Source organism: Carassius gibelio, chromosome B5, assembly GCF_023724105.1.
Source record: "Carassius gibelio isolate Cgi1373 ecotype wild population from Czech Republic chromosome B5, carGib1.2-hapl.c, whole genome shotgun sequence".
NCBI lineage: Eukaryota > Metazoa > Chordata > Actinopteri > Cypriniformes > Cyprinidae > Carassius > Carassius gibelio.
Window position 1 is genome coordinate 17,544,655 of NC_068400.1, and position 16,152 is coordinate 17,560,806.

General features: G+C 36.2%; 2 protein-coding genes across 3 annotated transcripts in view; both read left to right on the top strand.

Moving 5' to 3' along the window:
* tut7 (terminal uridylyl transferase 7) overlaps positions 1-11,389 on the top strand; it is a 32,681-nt gene extending 21,292 nt beyond the window's left edge. For both annotated transcript variants that reach the window (XM_052556775.1, XM_052556774.1), the window contains exons 18-30: positions 65-122; positions 465-568; positions 991-1,080; positions 1,258-1,371; positions 3,373-3,450; positions 4,019-4,196; positions 4,529-4,576; positions 6,242-6,333; positions 7,261-7,376; positions 9,191-9,372; positions 9,447-9,499; positions 9,606-9,672; positions 10,402-11,389. In XM_052556775.1, the coding sequence (XP_052412735.1) occupies positions 65-122; positions 465-568; positions 991-1,080; positions 1,258-1,371; positions 3,373-3,450; positions 4,019-4,196; positions 4,529-4,576; positions 6,242-6,333; positions 7,261-7,376; positions 9,191-9,372; positions 9,447-9,499; positions 9,606-9,672; positions 10,402-10,466 (1,245 nt within the window). In that variant the 3' untranslated portion in view covers positions 10,467-11,389. The remainder of the gene's footprint in view (positions 1-64; positions 123-464; positions 569-990; positions 1,081-1,257; positions 1,372-3,372; positions 3,451-4,018; positions 4,197-4,528; positions 4,577-6,241; positions 6,334-7,260; positions 7,377-9,190; positions 9,373-9,446; positions 9,500-9,605; positions 9,673-10,401) is intronic.
* Positions 11,390-11,859: 470 nt separating this feature from the next.
* isca1 (iron-sulfur cluster assembly 1) lies at positions 11,860-15,844 on the top strand. Its single transcript, XM_052556790.1, has 4 exons — positions 11,860-12,018; positions 13,904-13,957; positions 14,049-14,154; positions 15,014-15,844. The coding sequence occupies exons 1-4, from the start codon at positions 11,938-11,940 to the stop codon at positions 15,160-15,162; spliced, it is 390 nt and encodes a 129-aa protein (XP_052412750.1). The 5' UTR covers positions 11,860-11,937; the 3' UTR covers positions 15,163-15,844.
* The last annotated feature ends 308 nt before the right edge of the window (positions 15,845-16,152 follow it).

The following is a 16,152-nucleotide window of genomic DNA, read 5'->3' on the forward strand; positions in this document are numbered from 1 at the left end:
TTTAGACCCTGTTTACACTCTTGTCTTGCATTGATTGAGTTTCTGTTTCTGGTTCCTCTGACAGGGTTTGGACTTCATGGCTGTTATAGAGAGTTTAACTAGAGCGCTGCGAAAACACCATGGTAAGGTCTCCGATTTAGTTCTTGAGTTTAATTCTGAAAAAGCCTATTGTTTACATTACTGTAGAGCGCACGCGCTCATTTCATTCAGTGTTCTTGAATCATATTTTGCATTATTATGGAGTTTTGACATTTTCAGGAAGGAAAAGACTATATTTCTTCTATATATTCCCCTCTCCGTATTTCAGACGTTCTTAATGGTTAATGAAATGACAAAGAGTTCGTCTGTATGCTTCAGGCAAACTCCGTTCACTTTAAATGTGTGTTGTTAAAATAAATCAGTGGTTTTGTTTTACACCCCATCTCTCTCTACCTCTGCCATGTCTATTTATGCATTCATTTTAGGCCTGAGAAACATCCTACCAATTACTACTGCAAAAGTCCCAATTGTGAAGTTTTACCACACCAAAACTGGACTAGAGGGAGATATAAGCTTGTACAATACACTGGTGAGAGAATAAACCTTAAACAACATTATTCATTGAAAGTTCAGGACGCTGAATATTGCAGTTGTTTAAAGTGCAATGAAGAGAGCGGTTTTATCATAACGTTATTGATCTTGGATGTAGTTTCCTCATCGCAAAAGTTTAACCTTTAGTATTTCAGCATTGGACAAGTACTGTGCTGGGTTTCTTAATGCCCTTTAGTTCATATGCAATATTTTAATTTGGTCCGACATATATAGCTACTGGTGCATCTAAATCTCAATTTTTCAAAATGTAAATAAACTTTTTGCGATCACTTCAAATTCACTTTAAATCCATATTAAGTCCAAGTAGTTAAGTTTCTCAGTACTTTCTCGTGTAAGTACACTGTAGGTGCACATATTGTAAAATAAAGCGCAACCAGGATTTTTCTCTTATATTCTCAGGCTTTGCACAACACTGAGTTACTGGCATCATATGCTGCAATTGACATTCGGGTGAAGATCCTCTGCTACGTCATGAAAGTCTTCGCAAAAGTAAGTTTCACATAAAGTCACTGTCATCACTGCTTCAGTCTGAGATCTTAAAACTTTAATGGCCATGTTTGAAGCTAGAATAAGAGAGAATCCAGCAAGTTGCTTTTGGTGAAAAGATTTAACATTTGGTTTATTGAGACACATCAGATGTAATATTTCTCGTGTGTGTGTTTTGAGGTGTGTGATATTGGAGACGCGTCACGTGGGAGTCTGTCTTCATATGCTTACACTCTAATGGTGCTGTACTTCCTTCAACAAAGAAGCCCACCTGTGATCCCAGTTCTCCAAGAGGTGTCTTTCTTGATCATAATAACTTTTATAATTACAGTTTCTGGTAATAAATGATTTAAATACAAGGTTTTACTATTACAACTATTACATATATATATATATATTAATTTATTTTTATTTTTTAATCTAGTACTTTAACCTTAAATATACAAGCACTTGTAAACAGCTAAAATGTATTCCTACTTTTTATTCCTTAGATATACAGTATTGTTCAAAATAATAGCAGTACAATGTGACTAACCAGAATAATCAAGGTTTTTAGTATATTTTTTATTGCTACGTGGCAAACAAGTTACCAGTAGGTTCAGTAGATTGTCAGAAAACAAACAAGACCCAGCATTCATGATATGCACGCTCTTAAGGCTGTGCAATTGGGCAATTAGTTGAAAGGGGTGTGTTCAAAAAAAATAGCAGTGTCTACCTTTGACTGTACAAACTCAAAACTATTTTGTACAAACATTTTTTTTTTCTGGGATTTAGCAATCCTGTGAATCACTAAACTAATATTTAGTTGTATGACCACAGTTTTTTAAAACTGCTTGACATCTGTGTGGCATGGAGTCAACCAACTTGTGGCACCTCTCAGCTGTTATTCCACTCCATGATTCTTTAACAACATTCCACAATTCATTCACATTTCTTGGTTTTGCTTCAGAAACAGCATTTTTGATATCACCCCACAAGTTCTCAATTGGATTAAGGTCTGGAGATTGGGCTGGCCACTCCATAACATTAATTTTGTTGGTTTGGAACCAAGACTTTGCCCGTTTACTAGTGTGTTTTGGGTCATTGTCTTGTTGAAACAACCATTTCAAGGGCATGTCCTCTTCAGCATAGGGTAACATGACCTCTTCAAGTATTTTAACATATGCAAACTGATCCATGATCCCTGGTATGCGATAAATAGGCCCAACACCATAGTAGGAGAAACATGCCCATATCATGATGCTTGCACCTCCATGCTTCACTGTCTTCACTGTGTACTGTGGCTTGAATTCAGAGTTTGGGGGTCGTCTCACAAACTGCCTGTGGCCCTTGGACCCAAAAAGAACAATTTTACTCTCATCAGTCCACAAAATGTTCCTCCATTTCTCTTTAGGCCAGTTGATGTGTTCTTTGGCAAATTGTAACCTCTTCTGCACATGCCTTTTTTTTAACAGAGGGACTTTGCGGGGGATTCTTGAAAATAGATTAGCTTCACACAGACGTCTTCTAACTGTCACAGTACTTACAGGTAACTCCAGACTGTCTTTGATCATCCTGGAGGTGATCATTGGCTGAGCCTTTGCCATTCTGGTTATTCTTCTATCCATTTTGATGGTTGTCTTCCGTTTTCTTCCACGTCTCTCTGGTTTTGCTCTCCATTTTAAGGCATTGGAGATCATTTTAGCTGAACAGCCTATCATTTTTTGCACCTCTTTATAGGTTTTCCCCTCTCTAATCAACTTTTTAATCAAAGTACGCTGTTCTTCTGAACAATGTCTTGAACGACCCATTTTCCTCAGCTTTCAAATGCATGTTCAACAAGTGTTGGCTTCATCCTTAAATAGGGGCCACCTGATTCACACCTGTTTCTTCACAAAATTGATGACCTCAGTGATTGAATGCCACACTGCTATTTTTTTGAACACATCCCTTTCAACTAATTGCCCAATTGCACAGCCTTAAGAGCGTGCATATCATGAATGCTGGGTCTCATTTGTTTTCTGAGAATCTACTGAACCTACTGGTAACTTGTTTGCCACGTAGCAATAAAAAAATATACGAAAAACCTTGATTATTCCGGTTAGTCACATTGTACTGCTATTATTTTGAACAATACTGTAATTTAAGTTCTTGTGCATTATTCCAAAAAAAAAAAAGAAGATAAATACAGGTTAAATTGGGATACTTGTGATTATTTGTCATTTTGTGTATATTTTTATGTTGTGTTAAGTACGTCCTAACCTGCTTTGTTATGGTAAGACTGTATCTGAATGGATTTTGTGTATGTTTTTGTAGATGTATGTTGAAGAAAAGAAACCAGTAGTCCTTGTTGATGGCTGGGATGTACATTTCTTTAAGGATTTGAAGAACTTGGTGAGTGAGATTATTTGTAATAGCATAGCTGATATAAGCTGAAAAAGTTTGTAAGCTTAAAATCGTACTGTGCAACTGAATCTGGACTTGAGTTTGGTTCCTATATCAGTGTTATTGTCCTAAAATGTTACTCTTTTACAACAATAATAAAAAAAAATGTTTTACATGTATTAACAGACTAGTGTAATCACTCACTAGTTTTACTTATGTACTGTATACAGTTCTGATCCAATATTACTACTCTTTTACAGCTTTCATGTATTGCCCGTATTTGTTTTTAGTGTACAGTAGTCAAGTCTCATGTTCACAAGGCTGCATTTATTTGATAAAAAATACAGTAAAAACAGTAATATTGTAAAAATATTATTGCACATAAGAATAACTCTTTTTCTATTTCAGTGTATTAAAATGTAATTTATTCCTGGGATGCAAAGCGGAATTTTCAGCATCATTACTCCAGTCTTCAGTGTCACATTATCCTTCAGAAATAATTCTGATATGCTGAAGAAAAATTTCTGATTATTAGAAAATATTACTGTCTTGATTCCTATTGTTGTTGATTCCTAAGCATAAATACTGGCCAGAGTACAAGAAGAACAAGGAGTCTGTGGGGCAGCTGTGGTTTGGACTGCTGCAGTTTTACACCGAGACATTTGACTTCAAGGAGACTGTCATCTGCATCCGCAGAAAAGAGCCTCTCACCACCTTCAAGAAGCAATGGACCTCCAAACATCTAGCCATAGAGGGTAAGAGCAAATCAGACCAAGAACCTAAGAATATGCAGCAGTACTCTCAGATATAAAGGTACAAAATCTGTCACTGTGTCTGTAACTTTTCAAACGGTAAATATTAGTTCCTTTCCTTAAAGGTACATATTTGTACTTTTTGAAGAGGTACCACCCTACGGACCAGTTTTCAATATTTATTAAAATGACATCTATCATTTTGTGAGATAAAATGAATGAAAAAGAAAAAAAACATTTTGCACATATTTGTACATATTTTATAATATACTTTATTAAAGTAGGCATAATGTAAAGCAGTACTTTTAAAACTAACATTTGTTTGTTTCTTTTAGATCCTTTTGATTTGAGTCATAATCTTGGTGCTGGTCTCTCACGGAGAAGTATGTCATGTTTTCTTTTTTCTTTTACTGTTGTATGTATAATCTTGCGTTCAGACTCTACTGTTAATCAGGTTGTGTAGCTTTAAATTCTAATGTATAAACCTGAAGCCACCATACTTAAAAGAAACACCTAAATTTAGCTAATGTTATCCACCAATGACCATGACTGTGTAAAACATGTGAGTTTAGTAACTATTTCATAGGGGTGTCCATGGTTAACCGGTTAACCGATTAACCGTTAAAAATTGTGTAACCGAGTGAAACATTTTGCTCGGTTAAGTGACGTCAATGGCGTGCATTGAATTTAGTTGTAATACATTTTTGCACCACCAGAGACCGCCAGAGCGCTCCCAGACATTTGTAATGTCCACAAGAAGAAGTCATTTTTCTAATATGAAGCGGGCTAATACGAGTGACGGGGCAAAATGCAAGTATTGCAATACAGTGCTTAGATATACTTCAAGTATAACCTCGTTGTTGTAATCTCAACAGCCAACACCCGGGCATCATTAGGCCGGTCAGGACACACTGGATGCGTGGCGAAAGCATCTCAGCTGCGTGGCGTGTCTGTTTTTAATTCGGTTCCCATATTAACAGGTTAGAGCTTGCCGACTGCCTGCGTGAGACGCGCGGCTCAGGCGCGGCTCGACGCGTGCATGCTAGAAATAGAACCGACGCCTTGTTGGAAGCGTTTCCAGGCAAAGTATAATAGGAAAATATGTTTATATGTCATTTTGTACACAAATACATATTAATTCATGACATTTTGATATTTGAAAGTCTATAGGTTGACATAAATTCAGATATAAATGTAAATAAATAAATAAATAATTATCGATTTTCAAATATTGTACGTGTCAAACATAGTCATAGTCATAGCCTTAGCGAGGCGGCTGAGTCTGCTTGTTACCTTTTGCCTTATACATTTTAGGCTTATTCTCAAATTCAGATTGTGTTCATGGGCGGCATTATTAGGCAGTTTTAATAGGAGAATTTGACCGGAGAGATAAAATTTTGTCGGACATTCCTTTTTTTTTTCGGCCAATGTCCGGAAATTACTATGGTTATGGTTACTATGGCACACTATGGTTAACCGAGTATTAACCGCTAAGGGCCTCGGTTAACGGTTAATGAAAAACTTGAGAACGTGCAGCCCTACTATTTCAGTGTACTACTTGTTCGTTCACACAGAACGCGCCTTTGCGTCTAAAAATGTGGGACTCCGTATTCAGGAATGTTTTGTTAAAAGTGCAGCACGGAATGCTTTCTCTGCCTTGTTGCCGTCAAATTTAATAGTTGATATGCCAACTTGCTGTTGTAAACAAAAGTTTGCAATGTTTGCCCCACCTCCGGGATCTTCTGATTGGTCCATTGTTTTGGAACTGACATTGATGAGTGGCACTGTGTGTAAACATTTTGATTCTTTTAACATAACACGACATCTAAAAAAACGCAAGCACTACTGAGCTGACATACACATCTGTCTAGTGCATGTTTACCTAGAAAACAATGGAAAAGTAGTGCATTAGAATGAAAAACGCATTCTGTGTGAACGGACCTTTTAAATATAGAAATAGTAGTCAACCCTACCTTTTTGAAAATGAACATTGTCTTGATATCTTGTCGTCTAATGCCATGTTTTTACCTTGTGGCTTTTGTTTGCAGTGGCCAGTTTCATCCTGAAGGCCTTCATCAATGCCCGCAGAGTTTTTGGCACCCCAGTCAAAGGCTTCCCACCAGAGTATTCCAATAAAATGGTTTGTATCCTTTCCCTAGACCATATACATTCTGGGACACACTTCAATTTAGTGACACATAGTTTCACCCAATCTCATGTTAATCTTGAGTACCTAAAGTAAAGTAGTATTGCATCCTTCATAGAGTCTTTAGTTTGATCATATTAATAAAAGAAAGATACAGCTTTACGATTTACTCTGAAAACAGCCGAGCTCGTGGGGGCGTGCCGTGGGCGGGGCTAAAGAGTGACAAGCACTTGAGCACCGATTAGCAACAAAACACAGAAATGTGATGTGGTTTCACCTACTGCCTGCAGTTCCGAATCATGACTGGGGTTTTTAATCACTGGGACCGTTCCAACTTTCAGTATTAACGATATGCAAATCTAGCTTTGAACTGGGCCTTGTTTATAAAACGTTCGTCAACAAACACAATTGCAAAACTCCATTGCTGCTTCGGAAAAACAAACTGCATCCACCGTTTACATTCTTTGGGAAAATGAACTTACAACCAAAACCACACTTCTTTGGAGGCTTTTTTCCTGAGCAGTCCTGTGCAGCTCTTCTGGGATAAATGCCCATACAAGGAGTTCCACTCTTCATGACGTCATGAAAAGCCATGCTCGAAAAGAAAAAACTTGCTGAAACTTGTACGAAACCGGAAAGAGTGTAATTGGCGCAGAAAAGCTCTGTTCTACACCCAAATCATTTTTTGAAGCTTTGGCCATGTTTAGCATGGGAATCCTACTCCTTAACCGTGTAAATAACTCAACATGCATGAATTACTATTAGACCCCACCCCCCTAACAAGTAAGGTACTTGTTAAGTTTAGGAAAGGGGTAGGGTTAAGGGATCTAAAATATGGCCATGGAAAATTCGGTGTTCACAAATTCTGTAAAAAAAAAACCTTACAAGTTATTTTACTTAATGTCAATTTTGTGTTTGCAGGAGTATTTTTTTGACCCAGAGGTGCTGACAGAGGGCAAGCTTGCACCCAATGACCGCTGCTGCCGAATTTGTGGGAAGATTGGCCATTTTATGAAAGACTGTTCAATGCGTAAGAGGTAATTTAGCACAAGATCTGTTGTAAAGTATCTTTTCACCTTTTACCTTTATGAAAGTTTAGGTTATTTTTCACACTGAATGCTATATTTACATTTTGAACATGTTTTTCTACATTTCCTGCTACAACGATCCGTAGAGTAATAGAATTTAACACTTTTTTTTAAACAAGTATGCATTAAATTAATTAAAAGTGAAAGTAAAGACTTTCAAATTGTTACAGAAGATTTATTTTCAAACAACTTACTATTCCGCAAGGAAACCTGAAAAATGTGAAGCAGCACAACTGTTTTCAACACTGATAATAATAAATTAGACATTTTATAAGGAATGTATTTGATTAAAAAAAAAACAGTAAAACTGTCATATAAATTAATAATAAGATAAGCAGAATGTCTGCTGAAGTAAATCAGAATATTAGAATGATTTCTGAAGGGTCATGTGACACTAGCTGCATTATCACTGTCGGGCCAGTAAGAGCCTGGGCTTAAAGTGGGCCGGGCGGGGCTCATAGCCCCGGGCCAGTAGCACCGAGGCCAGAATAGCGCAGGGTTTCCACAGTGGAGCTTGAAGCACCGCTGCACGTCACTACAGAACAACGTCATGCAACCTCAAAATTTCACCATCAAAGAGTAGTTATCAGAAAACTAAGAAATAAGTCACTGGAACATAAAAGCGGCCGTTTGTTTGCATGCTTTGTTATATATTCAAATTCAAAAGCATCAATGTTTTAACTATAGAATAAGTGATGCATTGATGATATTGATTTAATTTATCAGGACTCAAAATTAATCACACATAAATACACTTATTTCTATTTTATTTATTTATTTTTAACGCTCATGAAAATAGCCTGCTTAATAAGTTGAGTCTGTTTCTGTTTATTAGCCACAGTAGCCGTCATATTTAGAATGAATGATATCTCTATTTTTATAAAAGCTCCCGAACAAAAAACATTAGGCTATATTCTTTTATGATAGGCAACGTGAGAAAAACTCTCGAGACGAGGCTTGTGACAGATAATATAAGTTACTTAATAAATACACGATTGTGATAGAGAATAAGGAGCTGACGTCTGATTTCTTCAAGCGGTCATATTTTACCATGTTTACTATGGTAACACGTTTAGCGTGCATATCTTTTTCATCGCTTATAAATATTTCAGCCTTGTATGGTGATTCTATAGCCTAATCCACATTGGATCAAGTTATTTCAAACACTCGCTGCTGACTGAAAGAGAGTTTTGAGCTCGACTTATTTAAAAAAGTGTTTAATGCTGGTGTTAAAGCTGTTATCTTTCTGAAATGATCGTCAGCGCTGAGCTCTCTAGACGCGAAGAAACTCCGCCTTTGTTCATAACCCCTCCTCTAGCCCCAGCTGGACCGCTTTGGCCCCAGGTTTTCGTAGGGCCAAAAAACCCTGGCCGTTGGCCCCGAGGAAGCCCCGGCGAGGCACGATCAAGCCCCGGAAGTGACAGTGGAAACGCAACTGGTCCTGGCACTCACTAGCACGCCCGCATTTAGCCCGACAGTGGAAACACGGCTACTGAAGACTGGCGTAATGAGGCTAAAAATTCAGCTTTGCATCATGTGAATAAATTATAATTTACAATATATTCACAAAGAAAGCAGTTATTTTAAGTTGTAATAACATTTCACTATTTTTTAAAACGTTGAGCAGAAGAGATTTCTTTCAAAATCACCCCAAACTCTGAACTGTAGAGCACATGTTCAAAATTTCATGTTAAAATTAATAATTAAAATTAAAATAAATCCTTAAAAATCAGATATTGGATGACTGATTTTTCAATGTTAAGGCAAAGACGAGACACTGATGGACTGTTCAGTGGACGTGATGTGAACCGACCTGATGGCAGAGTGATGCCGGATGGCAGCCCTTACACCGGAGGACGCCGGCGGCAGAGGGAGGAGAAATGCTGTTATCTGTGCGGCTCCAGCGGTCACATCAAGAAAGACTGCCCGCTGTCCAAATCCATAGGTAGCTGCACTCATTACATTGTTACAGTTCTGCAGGAATGTGATCAGGAGTCACCTGTGTATTTCTCTTTGCAGAATCCTCCCCAAATACTTACCAAAGAAGCTCTGCGTCAGACAGGGACAGACTAGTATGTCCGATACGGTCTCATTTACAATTATCATTTCATGCTAAAAGTGTAGTTTTGGCTTGGAATTAAAAATCCAGAACTCAGTTGGATTCTTGTGTATTTGTAGGACAGTCCTCAGCAGGACAGGAAAAAGAAGCGGAACGGAAAGAGGGTGGTTTTGGGTCCTGAAGCAGGTGAGCGTACTACACTTACTAGTTGTTAATGACATATTTGGGCATGTCTTGTGCAGCTAAAGAAATCACAGGAAACAAGATACAGCTTGACTCGTTCATGTTGCCAGATCTTACTATGGAAAAAAAAGCTAATAAGGACAAGGCCATCATAATCTCAAATCAGAAAAATGTATCTTTGAATTGGCCACATATTTAAATATCGCAACCTGGACCTACCTACTTTCTAAACTTAATTGCTTTGAGCCAAGCCCAAACAACAAGCCCAGTGATGATTAAAAAGCATTGCTTATATTAAATGGACATGGCAACCCTTGAGAGTGTATTTCATTCTAATGAGCACAGCTTATGTTTAGGTCACTTCATGTCACATATGATCATATATTCTAAATATAATCAGAATAATTTTGACTAAACACTTTTCTTATAAGTGGTTTAAAGGTTAAAATGTGATTTTTGTCAAACTCTATTAAAATTATCTAAAGCATTTGTCGAAAGACAGAGCTTTTTTGTTATTTTCCTGGATTTTTTTTCTTGCTTCAGTTGATAAAGAAAACTGACCAAACAATAAAGTAAAAGCTTTTGCTCAGACTTTCGAAGCCACTGCTGAAACACAATCCAATGCACTGGTGGCAAAAGAGTTCAAAACACCATCATTAGTGATGGAGCAGCTGCTGTCTTTGCACAGTATATAATTGATAATGTTGATCACGTTTCCCTGTTTTATTGTAGGTAGTCTAGCCAGCAGAAATACATCCTTGAATACATCTATGGAGAAGTGGAGCCCTTTCAAATAAATCTTCTGAAGTGAGCCGTTTCTGGATCTACAGCAGCCAGAGCTCAGTATTATCATGAACCCCAGTTAGAACGCCTCAATGAATGTGCCTTGTATTGGTGTTTGGTTTTTAGTTCTGTTTTTTTATTTTTTAATTGGGAAATGAATGTGATGTTTCTCATTTTATCCGTTTTTATATTTTTTTTTTTTATTTAAGAGTCCAGTTGATTACCTTTTGTAATTTAGATTGTAGACCCAATGTGTGCTTTTGAATTTGCTTGAATAGTTTTAATAAAAAATGTTGCACAAATGTGCATATAGTGCATGTACCAAGAAGCATTTTATTTTGTATAAAATGTACATAAATACCAGTTGGGGTCTGTATTTAAAATTATGTTGATGTTATTGCGGTTTGGGCTTTTCATTGTGCTTTTTCAGTTTGGCTGGGCTTGGTTTTTGTTGCTATGCTTTATTTTACAGTTAATATTAGTACTTAGTTTTTGCTGAATGAATTGTGTATGTTTGGGGAAAATAGCTCCATTGACTTCATTGCATTTGTTGCAATGTCAATACACAAAACAAATTCCCTCCGTATTAGTAATTTAACTCTGGTCCTATTTTTATTTTGTTAAATTTATTTGATGACAATAAATTAGTTTTGTCATAGTGAGGTCTCTGCGTTTTTGTGTTCTTGTAATGAATTTACACTTTCATATATCATTGTGTCAATTTGTTTGTTTTAATGGGCTGAAAACATATTCGATATCACTACAGAGTTTTTGTTTCATTCATGAGAAAAGTTAAGTGCATCCCATAAATGTTTTTATAACTGATATTGGCTTTTGACCAATGTTATCAGATAATAGTACAATTCAGGGAATGTCACTTGAAATGCATCATATTTTGTTTTGTACAGCTTAAATAAAGATCACCTAATTGTGGAAAGGTTTCAGTAGACTTTGTTTTTTCTCACGTTATTTTTGTAAATAATATTACACTGAACGCCCGCTTGCATGTATCTTTAATTATGAAACCAGGTGATTATATATATATATATAAACAGTAAATCATTGTTTGAAAAATTATTTTAAGTAACGTGGAAACCGTTTATTAGTTAGCAATCCCAAGAATTTATAGATTTTAAACGAGTTTTTTGTGCTTTCTGAGCATAGTTGTGCATAGTTATTTAAGTCAAATGCAATAATTTCAATGAACTAGTTTTACTCGTGTTTAATCGTGTTTTATGCATTTTATAATAATCTTTTTAATGGTTCAACCAACTAAACGTCCTTTTCTGACCTTACATTATAATTACTGGTTGCGTAACAGACTCACAGTCACATGGTGATAAATCTTACAGTAGCGATCATTCATAGGCTTTAGAAGCTGTCACTCAAATGACCAACCAATCATGTTCGTCCGCTGAGGCGGGCGTTCCTTGCATTACCTATGGGTGTTTACATCTAAACACGAAGTACTTAAGTAACTTCAACATGTCAGCCTCCATAGCACGGGCGACAGTGAGGGCTGTTAGCCGTCGGAAAATACTTCCAACAAGAGCCGCTTTAACCCTGGTGAGTGCTCCGTGTATGTACAACACGATGAAGAAACCGAATAAGCATTTCGTTCTCAAATATTCGAGATCGCGTAAGTTAACGTTAACGTTACATGACAGAAGCTTTTAGTCGTAGCCAGGGCTCGGTTATCTGATTAATAACAGACAGCCTCGCCTCGTCCATTCTGACACATCCAGACGAAGATTCAAATAAAACAGCAGGTTAGAGCTGACTTTCATTGTGGTCGTGTTGTTCAGTTGACATTAAGGTCAGTGTTTATGAGCAGGTTAGCCGTTAGCAGATGCTTGGAGAGCCCAAATAACTGTTTATGTGCTACGTTCCTGCATCAGAACCTTCTAGATTTACCTCGATGTGCCTTAAATATAATTTTGGGCGTATTTAACAACAGTCGCTGTTTAGGGTGAAGTCAGGAATGCAGGATTTCAGTGATCTTATCCATGGTGCTGTGATCAGATAACTGCCCTTTCAATTAGGTTTGTTTTTATAGACCCAGAATCTCTCCAAAATGTAGTATTCCACTGCTGTAACGCAAATGTTTACTTAGTGCTGGCTTGAAATCGTTTGTCTACTGGACATGTTTATACTTTGATAAACAGTACATTAAATCGGTTAAAGAGTGAACTTTTAAAGGTATTGTTCAAGTGAATATGGCACTGGGATGCTGTACAGTTGCTGTCTGTTAAAGTAATTTATTTTTATTTTTTTTATCGTGTAACGTTACATCAGCGGTTTCCATCTAGCAGTTGCTCTTATCTAAAATGACTTTTACAGTGATAATTCACATCTGAGGCAAGAAACCACAGGTTAATTAGGTAAAAAATTTTAACCTATAGGCCTAGATAAAACTATTCTATGCCATGTTGATTCAGTTCAGTACATTACAACTGTTTATACAAGTTTTTTTTTACTTGTAATGTTTAAATTATGCATTATCTAGTTAAATACACACTAAACTGCATACTTTTTTTCAGAACAGAAATGTGAACTTCATATAAAGACAGGTTCAGGATTATTGTTTGACTTTGTTGACATATTTTAGTTAAAGGTTTTTACAGATGGGATTTTGGATATTCCGTAAATCTGCAAATACTGTCAATAGACAAAAAAAAAAAAAAAAATCAGTAAAATGTTGTATAAGCCAGTGCAAAAAATATATGAATGAACGACGTGTGTATGTGCTGTTGAAGTGAGACGAAAAAACAAATCTTGAGAAATTCATTTTCAATGTTTTTCCCACTAGTCTAAAAGAATACATTTCCCAAAATTGGCTTAATCGGAAAGGAAAACAACAGGACAGTTGTCAGATAAACTATATTCTCTTTCATTTGCTTATTTATTTTAAAACTTTTGTGATTTTAGTTGAAGAATCTTCTAGGCATCTTCAGTTGACTAAAGCAATGCATACGTTTCAACATTTTTCATATTTAATTGTTTTAAATTCGTAATTGAAAGTATAATTTGAATATTATCTTTATATCAAACTTTAGGGGCAAAAATCTAAAAGAGTGCATTAGCAAATATTTAATAACTTCTATTTTAAATTATGTTGCGTCTGTATTTTGGTGAAAAAATCATCTTGGTCATCTTTTGATTTAAAACCATCTTTATCTTGAAACTATAACTATATCTTTCTCAAATGACATTTCACACTGAGAAAAATAATAGTACTACTATGTACCTTTTAGATACCAATATGTTCCTTTACTAATATGCACACTAAACGGTTCAAAAATGTACCTTTTTGAAAAGGTACTACTGACCCAGAGACAGCTCTTGTAACCTTTTGTTTTATCATACTGAATTCGTCAAATTATTACAATTCTACACTTTCTTTCATCTGCCATAAATAATCACTGAGTGTATTTTTTTTATGTATTCTCAGACGCCTTCAGCTGTGAATAAAGTCAAGCAACTTTTACATAGCAAACCAGAATATGTGAGTACTAGTGTTATTATTTGTCTCCAGCCTCTGTAATACATTTTCCTCTCTCGTTCTTTGGATCATATATTGACCTGTCTTCAAACAGATCGGCCTCAAAGTTGGTGTCCGAACCCGAGGTTGCAATGGCCTCACTTACACACTAGACTATACTAAAGAGAAAGACAAATCAGACGAGGAGGTGTTACAAGATGGTGAGTGACACAATAACTTTATTATAAAGCAATAAGCCCCAATAAGTTTCTTTACAGTGAATTTATAACCCCTGAGGAGCATTGTTAGGAACGACATGAGTGCGGAAACCACAGCTTCACTGGAATTCTTGCTTTTATAAAATGGTTATTCCATATACATAGTAAGGTTTCACAAAATAAAACGGAGCAAATAAAGTGTAATGATATTAATAAAATCAATCATTACAAACAATGTAGATCCTCAGAATCAGTTGTGGTTGCAACAAAGTGGTTTCCGAGCAACACACAAATGTAAACAAAGGTGTATGTTTGTAGAGTCATTTACAACCGTTTGAACACTGCTCAGCCAATCAGAATCAAGGACCGGAACTATTCATTTTATAATATCTCATTTACACTACCCTTCATAGTCAGTAAGATTTTTATCTTTTTGAAAGAGGCCTTTTCTGCTTATTAAGGCTGCATTATTGGTTCAAAAATGGAGTAAAAACAGTAATATTATTGAATGTTATTACAATAAAAAAAGCGTTTTCTATTTTAACTGTATTTGTAAAGTGTAATATATTCCTGTGATTAAAGCTGAATCATTCGTCCAGTCACATGATACAGCAGAAATTATTGTAATACATTTTTCAGGATTCTTTGGTGAACAGAATGTTCGAAGAACTATTTGAGATCGAAATCTTTTGTAACATTATAAATGACTGACTGCACTGTAGACTTTGATCATTTTAATGCATCTTTGATTAATAAGTGTGTTTTTTTTTTTTTTAAATAAGACTTTTAAATACTAGTGTATATTATGTAAATTGCACACGTGTGCATAGAAATCTCATTGATGTAAATGTTTGTTCTCCAGGTGTGAGAGTGTTCATAGAGAAGAAGGCCCAGCTGACGCTGCTCGGCACGGAGATGGATTTTGTTGAAACGAAACTTTCCAGCGAGTTTGTGTTCAACAATCCCAACATCAAAGGGACGTGCGGCTGTGGGGAAAGCTTCAACATATGAACCTCGCAGCACGTTTGGTTTCATCTAAAGCTTGAGCCCTAGATTCATAGATCCATCTTGAAGATTTGTGGGGAAAGAGACTGATATTTAGTGGCCTGTTTGACCATCATGTCCTGTGCTGCCTCCGGTCACCGCGACACAAACCCAGAAAAGCCCTGCTTACAAATATAGTCGTTAATTTAAAATTGTTTCGTTTGTTCATTTAATTGCCTGAACACACTTTATTGAGCAGCTTAATGCATGTTTAATGTGCCTGTGTCTCAAGCGGCTCCGAGGAGGGTTCCAGTTACACTAGTTAGTGGTTAAAGAGGAATTAATTGCTTTGGTGTTTTTGTGTGTAATCCAGTCGCTCCGATTCATATTTGATAATCCAGTTAATATGTGGTGAGGATTATCCTGATGAGCTGAACCTGCTGAATGTCGTAACACGTCCTCCTTACTGCAAAAACCTAGATCTACACCACAAGAAAAGGGGAGTATTAATTTTGCACTTTTAGCATGCCACGTTTTGTCATTTGCTCTATAATGTGATTAACAAGCAGCACAGGAACTGATGTGAAATTTTGAATTGCGACTTGTTTGACTTGAACTTGTTTTCTGCTGAAGTATGAGTGTGAGATGTACATAACCATGTAAATCCCTTCGACTGTCTATTAACGCACAAATAAACTTGTACATATAAGCAGACTCGTTCTTGAATTAAATGCCTTTTATTGTCCTCAGTGTGCCACTGTTTTCTAAAGTCCCATTTGATCTTAAAATTACAGTCCATATTTTAAAGAACTTTTAAGAAATATTAATAAGTTGCAATTATAATCTTAATTAAAACAAAACTCAATTTTACTGCTGTATGACATCACAGCATTTAAATTAAATTTAAAAAAATTAAATTAATGCATTTAGCAGACTTGACTTATAATGCATTCAGGCTATCAATTTTTACCTATCATGTGTTTCCCAGGGAATCGAACCCCCAACCTTGCTTAATGC

Excerpts from the sequence above, each read along its gene's own strand:
- isca1 (XM_052556790.1), top strand. The coding sequence starts at position 11,938 with ATGTCAGCCTCCATAGCACGGGCGACAGTGAGGGCTGTTAGCCGTCGG. Across the intron at positions 12,019-13,903 it reads CAAGAGCCGCTTTAACCCTG|ACGCCTTCAGCTGTGAATAA; the intron begins GTGAGTGCTCCG and ends ATGTATTCTCAG. Across the intron at positions 14,155-15,013 it reads CGAGGAGGTGTTACAAGATG|GTGTGAGAGTGTTCATAGAG; the intron begins GTGAGTGACACA and ends TTTGTTCTCCAG.